At 45.9% G+C, this 17,579-nt stretch overlaps 1 protein-coding gene across 8 annotated transcripts in view; it reads right to left on the reverse strand.

Moving 5' to 3' along the window:
• NUGGC (nuclear GTPase, germinal center associated) overlaps nt 1-17,579 on the reverse strand; it is a 49,411-nt gene that overhangs the window by 9,450 nt on the left and 22,382 nt on the right. For 6 of the 8 annotated variants that reach the window (XR_011253955.1, XR_011253953.1, XR_011253954.1 and 3 more), the window contains exons 8-13: nt 14,213-14,388; nt 13,305-13,323; nt 12,828-12,917; nt 7,560-7,665; nt 7,060-7,193; nt 1,395-1,559 (exon numbers count right to left, since the gene is read on the reverse strand). Coding sequence is in view for 4 of the 8 variants with exons in the window: in XM_069574177.1 (XP_069430278.1) it covers nt 1,395-1,559; nt 7,060-7,193; nt 7,560-7,665; nt 12,828-12,917; nt 13,305-13,323; nt 14,213-14,388 (690 nt within the window). In the remaining 4 variants the exon portion in view is untranslated. The remainder of the gene's footprint in view (nt 1-1,394; nt 1,560-7,059; nt 7,194-7,559; nt 7,666-12,827; nt 12,918-13,304; nt 13,324-14,212; nt 14,389-17,579) is intronic. The other 2 variants (XM_069574179.1, XM_069574178.1) reach the window with 1 other exon arrangement.

Consider the following 17,579-nt stretch of genomic DNA (forward strand, 5'->3'; position numbering starts at 1 on the left):
ATTTCCTCCTCCAGGGGATCTTCCCAACCCAGGGATTGAACCTGGGTCTCCTGCATTGCAGGCAGATTCTTTAGCATCTGAGCTGCCAGGGAAGCACTTGTGATCATTAATCAGTGATCTATGTTTTAGGGGAATATGTTTTAAGTTAATGGCTGTGTAGCATGGTACAACTGGCAGCATACTATACCTACCCACGTCTATCATATCTGTCTAGCTATCTGTATTTTAATATTCTGCCATTTCACTTAATATTATAACATGAGCATTTCCTGAATTCATTGCAAATACTTCCAAAAAATATTTTAACAACCGCATAATATCATATGGATGCATCATAATTCACTGTACCATTGTCTTATCACTAGACCTTTAGGTTATTTTACTATATCATATAATGTTATGATGTTAGTATATACATATTTGCCCAAATGTCTGAGCACAAAGGCAAGTTGCTTATCCAATAGGAACTCCCCAGGTGTGTCTGTAGTCACAGAGAAAGAAGCCACTGACGGGCTAAGGAGAGAGGGGATAGTTCCTAGGATAGAGCCCCAGTGACGCCCTGAAGATGCCTGATGCTGCTCCTTCCTCCCCAAGTACGTCATCTCAGAGGACTGGTCCCCACCTCCTGCCTTCACTTGCTCAGCACCCACTTACCCATTCACTTTTTTGATCTGGGATCTTCTACCATCCTATGAAAACAGTTCTCCCTAGGGTCACTTAGTCACCTATTGCTATGAAACCAATTACCCCAAACTTAATGGCTTAAACAACAATACACATTTCTTATCTCCCATCCCTTGTTGTTCAGTTGCTAAGTCATGTCTGATTCTGCAACTCCATGGACTGCAGCACACCAGGCTCCACTATCCTCCACTATCTCCCAGAGTTCAGTCAAATTCATGTCTGTTGAGTCGGTGATGCTATCTAACCATCTCATCCCCTTTGCCATCCCTTAGAAATGCCACATAACTAATTAAAAGATAAAACAACAATTTGTATGCCAAGTGAGAGATTACAGGATGCTTTCTTATTGTGTATCTAATTGATACTTACATCAATGCTGTGAAATAGACTAGACAAGTATTTATCATCCCCATTTTATAGAAGAAAAATCCAACGGGCTTAATGGGTGTTTGGTGGGGCTGGTGTTCTAAACAAGACCCTCAGATCCTAAATTCCAACTCTTTCTCCCTAACCATGTACCCTTCCCTGAGTCCTTGCAATGCACAGTTGAACAGTTGCTCTATATGCTTTCCTGTGTACAATTTTCACTCTCTCCCAATCTCTTCTAGCTCTTTATTTCTCTGGAAAGCAATGGGATAGTAGAAAAGTAGGCAAGGGATCAGACCGACCTCACCAGATATCATGGTTTTTCCCTTTGGAGGGTCACTCACCACCAGGCACGCCCCAAGGATGCGTCGGTAGGAACTCCTGGCGTTCCAGATCCCTTCTTGCAGGGGCTGCGCTATGTGGGCAAAACACTGGTCAATGGCCTTCTCCAGCAACTGTATCTTCTCTTCCACAAATCTCCGCAGGCCACTCATGTGCAAATGTTCATTCTAGGGACAAGGACCAGCAGGAGCATGAGGCTATGCCCTCCCTATAGGCATCGGCTTTTGCAGGTCTGTTTCCTCTAAGCCTGTCCAGATTTTTGCTGCTGCTGCTTGAGCTAATCACCCACAGTGGACTTCACCCTATCACCCAGTAAAGCATCCTCCAGTCCCCAGATCTCCTTAAGCTTTGTGGGATTGGCATGCGTGTGTCTCTAAGTTGTGTCCGACTCTTTGCAACCCCATGGACTGCCTGCTGCCAGGCTGTTCTGTCCATGGGATTTCCAAGGCAAGAATACTGGAGTGAGTTGCCATTTCCTTTTCTAGGAGCTCTTCCTAACCCAATGGTCAAACCTGAATCTCCTACACTGGCAGCAGATTCTTCACCATCTGAGCCACCGGGGAAGCCGCTTGTGGGATTGGAGAATAGAACTAATATATGCCTTCTGCAGCTTATTTTAGTGGTATAATCCATTAGGCTATTGGAAAGAGTAAATATTTTTTAAAAATCCAGCCGTTATTAAAAGAGATTATTTTCCAATGACATCTGATTTGACAAATATTTAATAAACTTGGTGCAGTTTGGGAGGATAGGATTTCTCAAATTTGTGTGAGAAAAATGTGCATAGAACTCACTGGGCAAGTTGATTCAAACTCGAGCACCTGGGATTCTATGCTTCTAGCAAGTCCCAGGCTAACAGTGACCTTCTGGAATAAATAACAGAGCTATAGGACCACCAAAATAAAGACTTGGTTCCTGCTTCAAAGGCAAACAGCCTAATCAGGGAAGAAATGTCAATTCAAATGTACAAGGGAGTGACTACCAGAGGCTGTCTTGACCTCTAGGTTCCAAACTGGGAACTTTGTAGTGCCTGCCCCTGTATGAGAACCCTGGAGACCACGCAGTGTCCACCTGCAGTGGAAAGAAGCCACACTCCTTTGCTCAGCACTTAAGGCCCTTCTTGGCCAAAACTCAGCCAATTTCTCCAGCATCGCCAGCTCGCTGTTTGCCCAAAAGGTGCTCCCGTGTAGCTGCCCATGAACTTGCTGCCATTCCCTAAATGTGCCATCCTTCTGGCTGTGCACAGGCTCTGCCCACGTTCTCGTCCTCCCAGAAAAAGTTCAAAAGGCACTTCTCGTGTCATGCTATCCCTGACTCCCCCAGCAGAGCTGGGCTGAGCGGAGTTTGGGTGCCCTTTCCTGGGCTCCCGTTGCATCTGGTACACCCCTGCTATGCTGTGTCTCCCTCGGGCCACGTGTCTCCCTGCTCTGGGCCAGGACCTTGCTGAAGAGACAGACTGTTATTCGTGCTTGTTTATTCCAGGCATGGCACGGAGAGTGCAGTCCATAAACGTTTGTGGAGTGAGTGAGTGGCATGGAAAAATGGCTGGATAACGTAGGATTTTAAATTCTATTCCAAACTGGATGACAGAAACAGCTCTTGCATAAAGGTGTGACCTTCCATAGATGACTTATCATCCCTGAATCCTCAAGGGCATTGTCTGTGAAGTAAGTTGAATAGAGCTGAATGATCCTGAAAATAGCCTCAAACTCCTACATTCTGAGTCTCAGAATAGATGAGTTCCAGAAGTTTATGGAAACTATCCCATTTCAAGCATGCCCTGGGAAGTTTCAGAGTTTTCACTAGTTAGAGTTCTATACTGTAGCTCAGCAGGCTCCTCTGTCCATGGAATTCTCCATGCAAGAATACTGGAGTGGGTTGCGATTCCCTTCTCCAGGTGATCTTCCTGACCTAGGGATTGAACTCCGGTCTCCTGTGTTACAGACAGATTCTTTACCACCTGACCCACCAGGGAAGCCCTGGAGTTCTATAAGCAGGACTTTTTTCTCAGAGTGCTCGCTGGGTTCTTTGAAATGTGTGGTGTCACTGGTGAGCAAAATGAAAGAAGAGAGAAGTCATGAAAAGGAACGCCACAGGCAAGAGTCTCACCATGGCTCACTCTCAACGAATCCTTATTGAAGAAGGAAAAGAATGATAAGAAGCAGAAAGGCTGGGAATGAAGAAAGGGGAAAAGGCTGGCATCTACTATGAATAAATGCAGGACTCATTCAGCATTGAGATTGTCATAATCAACTTCCCATTAATTCTTAAAAATAAACGTGAGATCCTTGTTCATTTAAAACCACTAACTGGACTTCTCTGGGGGGTCTGGTGGTTGAGAATCCAACTGCCAATGCAGGGGACATGGGTTTAATCCCTGGTCTGAGAAGATTCCACAGGCCCCAGAGCAACTAAGCCCGTGCACAACTACGGTAGCCTGTGCTCTGGGGCCTGGGAACCCCAAGAGAAGCCACGCAATGGAAAGCCTTCACACCCCAACTAAGAGCGTACCCCTTGCTTGCCACACCTAGACAAACGCCAGTGCACAGCTATGAAGACCCAGCACGACCAAAAATGAAATTAATTAATTTTTAAAATATAAAATGAAATCATTATTCTCTAATTTTTGAGTTTGAGTTGCAATCTTAAAAAAAATGGTCCATCACATACAATTTTAGGGTTTTTTCCCCCCAAGAATACAAAGAAACTGACAAAACTCTTGCCTTCCAACTTTCGATCAAAGAAGCAAGGCTGAGACTGATATGTGAGGCCAAAGAATTTTGAGGAAGGCTGCTGGCAACCCCCTCTAAAAGGCTAGGATAGAATTCCAGCCAGCCCCCTCCTCTGTGTCTTCTGTCGCCTAGAGTCTGGATACAAGGAGAGAACTGAGGCTGTACTTCCATATCACACTCCAGCTTGGACTGCAGAAGGCTTTGTCCCGGTGTTTATCAAACAAACCAACCACACACAGCACCGCATCTGATTCATTTTCCATCAGCACTTCCAAAAGCAATCTTTGGCTGGGCAGCAAGGCAACTTTCACCCCGAAGAATTTTTTCGGGAAGTTGGAATGTCAAAACCTTCACTAGTATTTCAGAGGACAAAAGTCAAAATAGGAAATCTCAAATTCCATAAAGGTGTTTTTTTTTTCTTCTTGTTTTCACAGAACTAGAACAAACACCGAGTAAGAAATATGAGGGAAAAGATGGTAAATCTTGCTCTATTTGGCAGTTTTTATGTAGAATTTTTAAAATGGAAAAGACCCTAACACTGGGGAAGATGGAGGGCAGGAGGAGAGGGGGACGACAGAGGATGAGATGGTTGGATGGCATCACCCACTCAATGGACATGGGTTTGAGCAAGCTCCAGGAGACAGTGAAGGACAGGGAAGCCTGGCGTGGAGTCTCAAAGAGTCGGACACGACTCAGTGACTAAACGACAACAGCAAAGACATTTGACCAACACCGCATGGACTAGTAAAAGTTGACATTGCAGGTCTTCCCAGGGGCTCCCTGGACTGAGCTCCCAAAGCAGGCGGCCCGGGTTTGATCCCTGGCTGGAGAACTAGATTCCACATGCCATAACGAAGACCCGGTGCAGCCAAATAAACATTGTTTAAGAGTCAACATTGCCCCCTTTTCACACTGAAGTCACATCCAGACCAGCTGCCTCAGCTAGTCTCTCCACTGGACCCTCCAGGTTGACTGTCCCATGTAATCGGGACCAACCAGATCATACATTTCTCTACCCCTTCCCTTTTCTACGTAATAATAGGTCAGACAGCTTGGCTGAGCAAATATGATAGATGACAGCAAGTATGGAAATAAAGAAACGCCAACCAAATGAGAACGTCCAAAGGCTGTTAATTCAGAGCTTGCTGTAGTAAGGGAGTCAGTGGGCAGTGTCTGCATTTGGCAGGTACTCAAAGGCAGGCCAGGGGCTTCCCTAGGGGCTTGACAGTGAAGAATCTGCCTGCAGTGTGGGCAGATTCAATCCCTGGGTCGAGAAGATCCCCTGGAGAAGGGAATGGCTACCCACTCCATTCCAGTATTTTTGCCTGGAGAATCCCATAGACAGCGGAGCTTGGCAGGCTAGTCCATGCGGTTGCAAAGACTCAGACATGACTTGAGCGCACAAAGGCAGGCAGAGGGGTGGGAAGGCTTTCAGCACCGTGAACAGAGACCCCTGGCATGGGGCAGCTGTGAATGGGGACCTAGATGCAGGGATCCTATGTGATTCATGAGGATGAGTGAAAAGATGGCGAATCTTGCTCTATTTGGCACTTTTTATGTAGAATTTCTAAAATAATGAATACATTCATCTTCCCTTGATTGGTCCTTGTTGGAAGCAGGGATAAAGATTAGGGAAGCCCGTGAGCTAACAGGGTTGTCTGTGATGAGAGTTTAATGGCTAGCCAGTTATAGCAAAAATGTGAGTGTCAACAGAATGGTGAGGTCTGCTGGGAGAGGGTCATTTGCAGAATTACAGGCAGCGCCATCATTGCTAAAGGGTTTACTCTGGACGGGAGCTGTAACTTCCCAGCCATACCTCTAGTCATCTGAATTAGATGGATTGTTTTTGTGTGTTTCAGGTTGTTAAAAATTATTTTCCTGTTCTGTAAGCTCATGTTTTAAAATACCTAAGCATCATGGTAATCTCTTTGCAATAAAATATGGATGAAGGGTAAAAAATTAAAAAAAGGTTAGGGAAGCCCTTGAGCCTGGTGGGCTACAGTCCATGGGGTCGCAAAGAGTTGGATAGGACTGAGTGACTTAGCACAGCACACAGGGAAGCCCTTAGCCCTTAACCAGGGTCTGGCGATTTGGGGCTGATTGTTACAGAAGGTATTGCTTTGCTTCTTCGATTGTTATCAGAGATAGCAGTCTAACTTCCTACATGTCTGAGATAGAGCAGGCTGACTTCGTGAGCTGTTTCTTGTAGATCAGGGGTTGGCTTCCTAGGCTGGTGGTTGTAGATGGTGGGCCAAAATTCTGTTTTTACATATGCCCGTCTGTCTGTATATTCAATCCCTCACAAGGAAGCAATGCTTTTGGTGATTTATTCTGGCTGCAGATTTTTCTTCCAAGCTTATAATTTAGCAGCATATCCTTTTTACATGCTTGTGAGCTAAGTCGCTTAGTCGTGTCTGACTCTTTGTAACCCCATGGACTGTAGCCCACCAGGCTCCTTTGCCCATGGGATTCTCCAGGCAAGAATGCTGGAGTGGGTTGCCATTTCTTTCTGTAGGAGATCTTCCTGACTCAGGGATCAAACCTACATTGGCAGGCAGATTCTTTACCATTGAGCCACCAGGAAAGCTCAGCTTATTCCAGCAGAAGACGACACATCTCTCCTACCATTAAACACACTCTACCTGATTCAAGTCTCAGGAGAGTCTAAAGTGACTATTTTTAACTTTCCCTCTCCGCCTATCTGTCACAAGTGAAAAAAGAAAAAAAAAAACCACATTCTTTTCTTTCCTTACTCAAAGGTTACAATGTTAACCCTCAGATTATCTTTATTTTCTTTAGAATCTCTGAGTTTAGGGTGTTCCTCTGGTCAGAGAAGAAAAGTCATTCCAAGTTAATTCTCTAACTTGGTAAGGGGGAGGGTTCTGCTCAGGCTGGGAGGCAAAGGACACACAGCCCAGGGGTCTCCCCAGCATACCTGCACGTGGTCCGTGCAGCTGAAACTGTCTGTGAGGAGCAACAGGCCAAAAGCTTCAGTGACGTACTTGGTCACCATCCTCTTCTTCTTATCCAGGAGTCTTCTCCTGATATATTCTCTCAGCTTGGGGATTTCTGGAATTCACAGGCAACACAAACAGTTTGAAAAGGCCAGAGTTCATAGGAAACAGCATTCCTGAAAATGAACAGATCAGGATGGCAGTCTGAATCAACTTCAGTTGAGGTCCTCTGTGGGTGGGATGCTCATGAAACCAATCTTCCTGTCTTCCCAGTCTAGGATCAGCGACTACAGATGGGAGGTCAGCAGTGAAGCATCAGGAACCACAACAATGCAGAACACACACATTTGCTCATAGGTGTGGAAACTGGCAAGCTAGAAGTGTGGCACAGAAAGTTCTAGGGTGGGAAACTCAGAGTGCCAAGCTTATTCGTGAGAATTTTAGTGAGTGAGATAAAAATACATGTATTTATGTGAGTTACCAGTTTCCTCCTCGGTGAGGAGCGCCTGCTGCCAGTACTCCTGGGCGCTGACGGTGTACACCAGCTCAGAGGCTTCCAGAACCCTGGAGTCAGCTGGCAGTTTTCTCTGAAGTGAGAGAGGCACACAGGGAACAGAATCACTCAGCCACCACAAAGGCAGCCATGCACCCGCTTCACCAGAGCCTTCAGCAAACTTGAGCTCATCCACTTTCAGTTCTGCACGAGCCCCATAAGGAATGAGCAACATCCTCAAGGTCAGATGTTCCCATCTGTCCCCCTCGCCAGGTCAGAGGTCGTGAGGACATTGTTGCAGAGATTCTCTGCGGAGTTAAAAAATAGCAATTCTATTTTTGTGTATGGAAGTGTATACAGAAAATAGTTCAGAAGTGTATTTAACCTTTAAAAAAACAAGAGTTACCATGGGATCCAGCAATCCTGGATCCTGGGCATGTATCTGGAGAAACCTCTAAGATACATGCACCCAGTGTTCATAGAAATGCTAGGAACAGACGAAGAAGATGTGCTCTATGTGTATATATATATATATGTGTGTGTGTGTGTATGTATATATTTATATACACACACACAGCAGAATATTACTCAGCCATTCATCTGCTGATGGCCACTTAGACTGTTTCCGTGTCTTGGCAACTGTAAATAATGATGCGAACATTGGGGTGTGTGTATCTTTTTTAATTAGTTGTAACCCCATTTTTTAAAAAATCTAGCTTTGTCACTTAAATCATTTTGCAGTGATAACACCCGTCTACTTCTTTTACTTGTACGAGCTTTTTGCTATATACCCCTTGTGCCCTAACCTTTATTTTTAATATTATTCTCTACTCTTGGGCTTCCCTGGTGGCTCAGCTGATAAAGAATCTGCCTGCAATGCAGGAAGCCTGGGTTAGATCCCTGGGTTGGGAAGATCCTCTGGAGAAGGGAACGGCTACCCACTCCAGTATTTTGGCCTGGAGAATTCCATGGATCCATGGACTGTATAGTCCATGGGGTACAAAGAGACATGACTGAGCGATTTTCACTCACTCATTCACTAAAAGAATGAGCAATAGGTCCATGTTTTGGGACAGAGAAAAAAAAAATTGGTCTGAATATAAACTTGCTGCCAGGGAGCAAAGATAGTCTTATAACGTCTTGTTGTTTTTAGTTGCTAAGTAGCATCCGACTCTTTGAGACCCATGGACTGCAGGACGCCAGGCTTCCTTGTCCTTCACTATCTCCTGGAGCTGGCTCAAACTCACGTCCATTCAGTCAGTGATGCCATTCAACCATCTCATCCTCTGTTGCCCCCTTCTCTGCCCAGCAGGAGATCTTTCCCGGCATCAGTGTCTTTTCAAATGAGTTGGCTCTTCACATCAGGTGGCTAAAGTATTGAAGCTTCAGCTTCAGCATCAGTCCTTCCAATGAATATTCAGGACTGATTTCCTTTCAGATTGACTGGTTTGATCTCCTTGTTGTCCAAGGAATTCTCGAGTCTTCTCCAACACCACAGTTCAGAAGCATCAATTCTTCGGCACTCAGCTTTCTTTATAGTCCAACCCTTGCATCCATACATAACTACTTTAAAAACCATACGCTTGACTAGATGGACATTTGTCAGCAAAGTAATGTCTCTGCTTTTTAATATGCTATCTAGGCTTGTCATAGCTTTTATTCCAAGGAGCAAGCGTCTTTTAATTTCATGGCTGCAGTCACCATCTTCAGTGATTTGGGAGCCCAAGAAAATAAAGTCTGTCACTGTTTCCACTGTTTCCCTATCTACTTGCCATGAAGTGATGAAACTGCAAGCCATGATCTTAGTTTTTTGAACCCTGGGTTTTAAGCCAGTTTTCATTCACTGTTCTTTTACCTTCATCAAAAGGTTCTTTAGTTCCTCCTCGCTTTCTGCCATTAGGGCGGTGTCATCTGCGTATCTGAGGTTATTGATATGAGGATATTGATTTTTAATGTCTGATGCTGAAAGGATTCAGCTTAAATTAAGGGCCAATATGTGAACTTGAACATCAAACAGAACACAATAATTCTGTGAAAAGCAACGAGTTCATATGATATTTAAACTGAGTAAAACAATAAGGTATTGTGAAATAATATCTGTCTCTCTGTCTATCAGCTTCTGCCCTGAGTTCCTGACACAGGGCTCCTGAGACCCTTATACAAAGAGGTGTTGGGAAAATCTTTGATTCTAAAATTTAGTCTTTGACCCCAGTTCCCAGCACAGAACTCCCGAATCCCTTGGGATTTCTAAGCATACCCCCTTTCTCCAGAGAGGAGAGAAGAGCTGGAAATGTAGTTCATAATTGATCATGTCTACATGAGGAAGCTCCATAAATTCCCAATAACATAGGGTTCAGAGAACTTCCAGGTTGGTGAAGACATTCACATACTTGGAGAGGAATGCACTCCAATTTCATGGGACTGAAGCTCCGGCCCTGGGAAGCCTCCCAGACCTTGCCCTACGTGTATCTTGATCTGGCTGTTCATTTATACCAAATTCTTTATTATGTAGTAAACTGGTAAATGTGAGTAATTGATCCACTGAGTTCTGTGAGCTGTTCTTGCAAATAACTGAATCCAAGGGAGAGGAAGTCACAGGAACCAGTTTGTAATGAAGTCAGCAGTCGTGCGTAACCGGGGGACCCACTTCTTGCGATCCGTATCTGAAGTGGGGGCAGTCTTGTGGGACTAAACCCTTAACCTGTGGGGTCTGATGCTATCTCCAGGTGGTTGTTGTTGTTTAGTCGTATCCAGCTCTCTGGCAACCCCATGGACTTTAGCCTGCCAGGCTCCTCTGTCCATGGGATTTCCCAGACAAGAATACTGGAGTGGGTTGCCCTTTCCTCTTCCAGGGGATTTTCCTGACCCAGGGATCAAACCCACGTCTCCTGCATCGGCAGGCGGATTCTACACCACTGAGCCACCTGGGAAGCCCTCTTTCCAAGTAGACAGTGTCAAACTGAGTTAAACTGTAAGGCACCCCGCTGAGATCAGGGAGAATTGTTCGGTGTGGGGAAAACGCCACACATCTGTGGTCAGAAGTGTGAGCATGGTAATTGTGTGCAAGTAAAAAGAGGAACACACAGGAACAGTGGTGCCGGTTTTCTTTACAGGTTTGCTAAAGCAAAGGCAAAATGCAGTGTAATAATCAGCTCAAAAGCCATGCCTGAACATCAAAACCCAGCTCTCTCTCGCCTGCCACGTACAGTCAGCCATCCTGAGCTTTCAGTTTTCCCTGAACTTCTCAACACCACCTACCCTAACTGCCAGCGTGACTGAGGATCCTTCCTCTGAGTTCCTCTGGCTGACTCAGGTTCCCATCACTCCTTTTTTAATTTTTGTAACACCACCTAGATTACAGAAAAAGCCTCCTCAGCTCATCTGTCTACCTCCAGTCTTCACCACCCCCTCTTCCCACTATCCGTTCTCCATACTGGGCTTCCCAGGAGGCAGTAGCGGTAAAGAACCCGCCTGCCAATGCAGGAAACGTCAGAGACGTGGGTTCAATCCCTAGGTTGGGAGGATCTGGAGAAGGGGATGGCTACCCACTCCAGTATTCTTGGCTGAAGGATCCCATAGACAGAGGAGCCTGGCAGGCTATGGCCCATAGGGTCGCAAAGAGTCGGACACGACTGAGCAACTTAGCACACACATGTTCTCCATACTACTGAGAAAATCGCCTTTCTAAAATATCCCCAAATTGAGATCAATAAGAGTAGTCCCAGGAGTCGGTCATTTTCTATGAATATTTTTTTCTTAATTTTCATTTTTGTAATTAAAAAAATAAGCATACACATTTCTATGAATGGCTATATAATCAAATTCTGCCTCATTTTTTCCATGGCTAAATTAAAATATGCTCCAAATGAAGGCCTGCAGGACAAGTAAAGGTTTCACAACAATTCAGACTGAAAAAAAGGTGGCTGGAGAATGAAGGTGTTATGTAGCCATCAGAGGGGTAGGTGTGCAGACTTTAAAGAACTTGTGCCCTTAAGAGTCAGAACCATAGGCATCTGCAAGCTGACATTTTTGCACAGACCCCATCTCATACACACCAGTTTGCCACATTTATTAGCAGTAAATAAAATCATGAATTGTAGATTGAGGTATTGGGTTGGCCAAAAAGTTCGTTCAGGTTTGTCCATAATATGGCACGCAACCTCGAACAAACTTTTTGGCCAACCCAATATTTTCTGTTTCTACTTCCAGAAACAATATAATTATGTCCTCCACAATTAATGAGAACAAGAACAGCTCTTCTGAGTTACTGCCTCGTTAAAATCAGCATTCAGGAGTTGCTTGGTAGAAGACCTTGGCTTATGCATGAGGTCTGATTATTCTGAATTAGAAACAAAAGCTTTGCAATGTTCAGCTCCACATTGTACACCAGACATTTTCTGCATCCAAATAATTGAAGTCAAAATACAGAAAGCAGTTAACTATAGAACTGGCTGCAGGGGCATATGCTTTTCCTATTAAATCCAGCCCTGAAGACTGAGTTTCAGCAAAGCCACCTCAACTACCACATCTAACATTGAGGTGGTTTTCTTTATATTTATCTTCAATTGGTTTCAGGTTTAAGGTTGCATAAGACTATTACAGGAAGGAGTTTTATGTTTCTAACTATTTTAGTAACAGAATAATAAAAATAACTTGAGGAACACCAAGATTCCCATAGGCCAATTATTCAAACTTGAAAAATAGAGCTCAGACCTTATATCCCAACACAGCATATGCCCTTTGTTTAGCTATTCAAACCTATTTGCCTGTAGTTCACCCAGCAAAGCAGATTTTTTTCAATTACGTTCTTCCTTCTGTCTCGAATGCCCTTTCTCCTATTACGTCTCCTCACCCAAGACTACTGATTTTTTAAAATTCTGCTCAAGAGGCTGAGGAGTTTTCCCTGAACTTCTCACACCACCTACCCCAACTGCCAGCATGACTGAGGATCCTTCCTCTGAGTTCCCACCGCCCCTCTGCGTCCCTCTAGCCAAGCACACTTCAACCTGCATGATAATCCCTGATTTTATCTGCTCATGGCTCTCAGTAAACCATACACTCAGTAGACATTATTACTTCCCAACTTTACAGATGAGAAAATGGAGGCTCAGACAGGTACAGTAATTTGCCTAAGGTTACAAAGTAATCAATAGGGCACATAGTCTACTTTAAAGCTTTTGCCCAAACAGGCACGTGTGTCTCAAAGTCTGAGGCGCTGAAAAGCAGAAAAATGCATAGCAGAATCTGTTCACTCACCTTGAGTTTATCCTTGAGAATTTTATTCCTCTGTAGCTTTATCATTTCATTTCTTTCTAAAACAGCTTCTCGCTGACTTTGAATAGCTTGCTGGATTATAAGAAGAAATAACAGCATGGCCAAGAATGCAGGGTTATCAAGATTAATAAAGGGGTAAGGGGGAAACATTTAAATAAAGGGAACATTTAGGTGGCTGCTCTTCATTTAACCCAGACAGGTGTGCAGGTGTTCCCGTCATATAACACTAGTCATAAAAAGTGAGGTCGCTCAGTCGTGTCCGACTCTTTGTGACCCCTTGGGCTGTAGCCTACTAGGCTCCTCAGTCCACGGGATTTTCAAGCAAGAATGCTGGAGTGGGTTGCCATTTCCTTCCCTAAGTCATAAAAAGTATTGTTTAAAAATAACTTGTCCAAACTTTGGTCTGTCAATTACATCTCAATCGAGCTTTAAAAAAGAAAACAACTAGTCCATACTTACGTTTCCCACTTTTCTTTCCCTGAAATGAAAAATGGAAGAATTACTTATCTCATGATGTGTCTCGGCAGTCTTGACTTGCCCTGAAAGCACGCCTTTGTTCTCTCCCTAAACTCATTCTTCAGCCTTTAGGCTCTGGCCCACCTCCAGGGTCCATTTGATGGTAGTATCTTAATTTCTTGTTATTTCATTGTCGGTGGGATTTTCTGTGCCCCCACCCCTATCCCAGTCAAGGTGCAGACCTCTGTTGATGGACATTTTAGAGAGAATCATACAGAGTGTGAAGCAAGTCAGAAAGAGAAAAACAAATAGAAAAAATGGTACTGATGAACCTATTTGCAAAGCGGAAATAGACACCGACATAGAGAACAAATGTCTGGACTTTAAGCAGGGAATGGGGAAGTGGGATGAACAGGGAGATTGCGATTCACGTATATATATATACACTATGTATAAAATACGTAGCTCGTGAGAACCTACTATCTAACACAGGAAACTCTACTTAATAGTGTGGTGGCCTAAATAAATCTGAAACAGAATCTAACAATTCAAAGCTGCACCACCCAGACAGTGTTATAGGAAGTGTCTCCTAGCTGTGGGGCATCTACGCTTCCCACATCCGTGGCGGCAGGCAGGTCCATCCCATTGTGAAACACCAGGAGCTACTGTTTGCATCTCAGACCCATGAGTGGCGTCCCTGGAGCTATGCAGAATTCAGCCTCTTGGGCGTTAAGCAGCTGCTCTGGAAGATTCTCAAGACAACCCACCCGATGGCCCAGAAGTCACCCAGGCATCTCTTTCATCACCAATGGTCACTTGCCTGTGTCCACAATGCCCATGAGTCAAAGCTCTGTCGTTTTGCCTGGGACCCACAGAGGGAAGCCCGCGTCCCTGCACGCCCAGAGCCATACCTCAGGTATTCCGGCAGGTGGAGCTTGTCGGCCTTGGTGACCACCAGGGCCAGGTCCCTGCAGAACCCTCTCTGGCAGGCTTTCACGCTCTCGTTCAGAAGGTCCTCGTGGGCTCTCCCTCCAGAAATCCTTTCAATGTCACTGATCACCCAGATCACAGAGCACTTGTCGATGGTCTGTGAAACACGACCACAGCGTGCTTAAGAGCATACATGGTGCCTCGGTTGCAGCATGTTAGCCGCTCAGTTGCCCAACTCTTTGTGACCCCATGGACTGTAGCCTGCCAGGCTTCTCCATCCACGGGAGTCTCCAGAAAAGAGTACTGGACGTGTTTCCTTCATGTGTCGCGTCCGAACTCCGGGCTCTGCCCCAGCTCTCTGTCCAGCCCCATCTCTCACCAACCCCCGCCAGTACACTCTATGCAGCAGCCACATGAGCTTCTTGCACATCCGTGGGTGTAAGCTGCGCATCTATCTTGGGGTCTTTGCTCTTGCCACAACCTCTGCTTGACCTCCGTTTGGCCTCTGAGATCACCAAGGGCCACCTGAGGCTAGGTTGGTCACCCCATCTCTGCATCCCATAGCACCTGTACTTACCTGCCCTGGTGCTTCTCAGGCAGAGCTACTGTACAGCTACTATACTGTACAAGGTTGGCACTCTGCACCCCTCCCCCGCTCCCCACCCAGACTGCAAGGTGCTGGATGGGAAGGGGCCACATCATTCAGCTTGGAATCCGTAGCACCTCAAACACAGTACCTTGCCCATACTAGAAGCCTCATAGATGTTTGTGGCATTAGTCATTGATAGAATTCAAGAAATCATACCTTCAGTCCCAGATCCCTCACTAGCTTGATTTACTAAGCTGTCCTCTAGGGAGAAGTCCTGTTTTTCTGGAACTAGTCCTGGTCATGCGTTTATCCCAAAGCTGTCACTGCGGAGCATTATTTTGATGTCTGGCTTGCCCTGCATATGCAGAGCATGACCACAAGGTGGCAGCAGGGAGCCAGAAACCCATATGATTGAACTGAACATGAAATTGTAACTTAATGATTTGACAGCATACGTATTGCTTTATCAGACATACAACAAGCAATTGTGACATTTCTCGGACTGCATTGTTTTACCCATCTCATCTCTCCATATAAATGGAAAACTGGTCCAACTCCAGGATTGAATTTGTTTTATGGGTCCTCAGAATAACACTTTGCACATAAAGGTGTGACAAGTTTGTGAGTTGCTCACTAAATCATTATTTGCTCTGTGCCGCTGATTCTTAACTAGTGGGCCTTTGACAATGCCGGGAGACATTTCTAACTATTCAGACTGGAGGGGACGCTAGCGGGCAGAGGCCATAGATGCTGTAAGCATCCCATAATGCCTAGGTTGGGCCCCTACAGCAAGGAATTTCTCTACCCTCTCCACCCCCAAGTCAGAAGAGCTGGGGCTAAGAAACCATGGTGTAGAGCAGAGGGGTTCAAACTTATTTTTGGCAGTGGATCTCTTTTCCAAATGAAATCTTAGGAAGAACTCCAATGGTCCAACTTGATTTTTTTTAAGTAGAACAGCTTTAGTTGAATTTGAAGTGGAGGGTTTGGAGCCCCCATCTTCTCTGCACCCCCCATCCTCTGCCCATGAACCTCTTGGCTTCATGGATCATTGTTTTGAAAGCAACCATCTCAAGAGTCAAACAGATTTCATTGTTTATAGAAAAGGTACATAGTAGACCCCACGAGGCAGAGGACTGACTTAAGGGCACACAAATCTGGGTCCTGAAGCTCCTCCCCTACATGGATGGACTCAATTTCAGGCAGGAAAATAAAACCCATCTCTCCCTCCCACTTCCCAAGTTATAACCAATTCAGGGAAGCTTCCAACAATTCTATCGCTTGTGGAAGACGAAGCCTGCCAGCTCCTCCTCCAGGGCGGGGTCTCTTTCACTTGCATCCCCCTGGTCCTGGTGAATTGCTGTTATTATTGTTGTTTGGTCGCTCAGTCATGTCCAATTCTCTGCAACCCTATGGACTGCATAACTCTCCAGGCTCCTCTGTCCATGGGATTTCCCAGGCAAGAATACTGAAGTGGGTTGCCATTTCCTTCTCCAGGGGATCTTCCCAACCCAGGGATCTAACCCAGGTCTCCTGCATGGCAGGCAGATTCTTTACTCTCTGAGCCAGCAGGGAAGCCAAACAAAAGAGGACCTCGATCATAAAAGTTGCAGTGGTTGAATTTCAGGCCCTGCCAGAAAAGGCCAATCTATAAGACAAGAGCCTCTGGAACTGGGAGGGGGTGGAATGGCCCCCACTCACCTCCCTCCTTGCAGTGAGAATGGGCCTCTGAGAGGTCAGGTGACACTTAGGTGGCAGCACAGGGGAATTTGAGTTAATGGTTTTAGTTTAGGGAGGGCACTGCTGGCAGCTGGGGGGGTAGGGGAGGGGGTTGAATTCTGTCCTCCCTGGATGGAGGGGAGTCTAGTAACTTTTCCTGAGAGGATATCACAAAACCACAAGAATGTGGGGGAGCTGTTGCCAAGCAGAGCAAGCTGGGAACCATCGCTTCACTTCAGCCCAACCTCCTCAGAGCCCGGGTTCTGAGCCAGGTCTGCTGGCTCCTCTGTTCTGAGTGGCCTTTGATAAGCTTCCCAGTGTGTCTGAACTGGCAGCGGCCACGGCTCCATCTTGTGCCAGAGGCCGGCCACCCCCTGAGGCTGTCACTCCCCACGCTCGCCTGGAACTCGAGGAGGTGGCGGATTCCACCCCGAGACCTGAAACCCTGCAGAAACAAAGGCTCTCCTGGCCAGGCCTGAGCAGGCCACCAAGGATGAAGGACACTGGGAGACTGCCTCCACCTTAAAGAACTATTAGGGAAGCTTCCCAGGTGGCTCAGTGCTGAAGAATCCGCCTGCCAGTGCAGGAGACATGGGTTCCATCCCGGATCCAGGAAGATCCCACACACCACGGAGCAGCTAAGCCCGTGCACCACCGCTACTGAAGCCTGCCCCCTCTAGGGTCCACAGCTAATGAGGGTGGGTGTTGCAGCTACTGAAGCTCGTGCATGAAGCCCTGCTGAAACCTGGGCAGCTACCGAAAGCCCGAGCTCTCCAACAAGAGAAGCCAGTGCAGTGAGAAGCCGACACGCTGCAACTATCGACTAGCCCCTGCTCACCACTGCTAGAGAAAGCCTGTACCCAACAGCAAAGACCCAGCGCAGCCAAACATAAATAAATTTAAAAAAAAAAGAGAATTGTTAGGGGGCTTTCTGGAGGTTGAGAGACAGAGCCTCAGCTGAGAAGGCAGGATTCTGCTCTCCGGTTTAAATTCTGCCACTTGGTAGCTGTTTGGTTTTGGGCAAAGGACTTCCCGTCTCTGAG

The sequence above is a fragment of the Ovis canadensis genome, chromosome 2 (assembly GCF_042477335.2).
Source record: "Ovis canadensis isolate MfBH-ARS-UI-01 breed Bighorn chromosome 2, ARS-UI_OviCan_v2, whole genome shotgun sequence".
NCBI classification, from domain to species: Eukaryota; Metazoa; Chordata; class Mammalia; order Artiodactyla; family Bovidae; genus Ovis; species Ovis canadensis.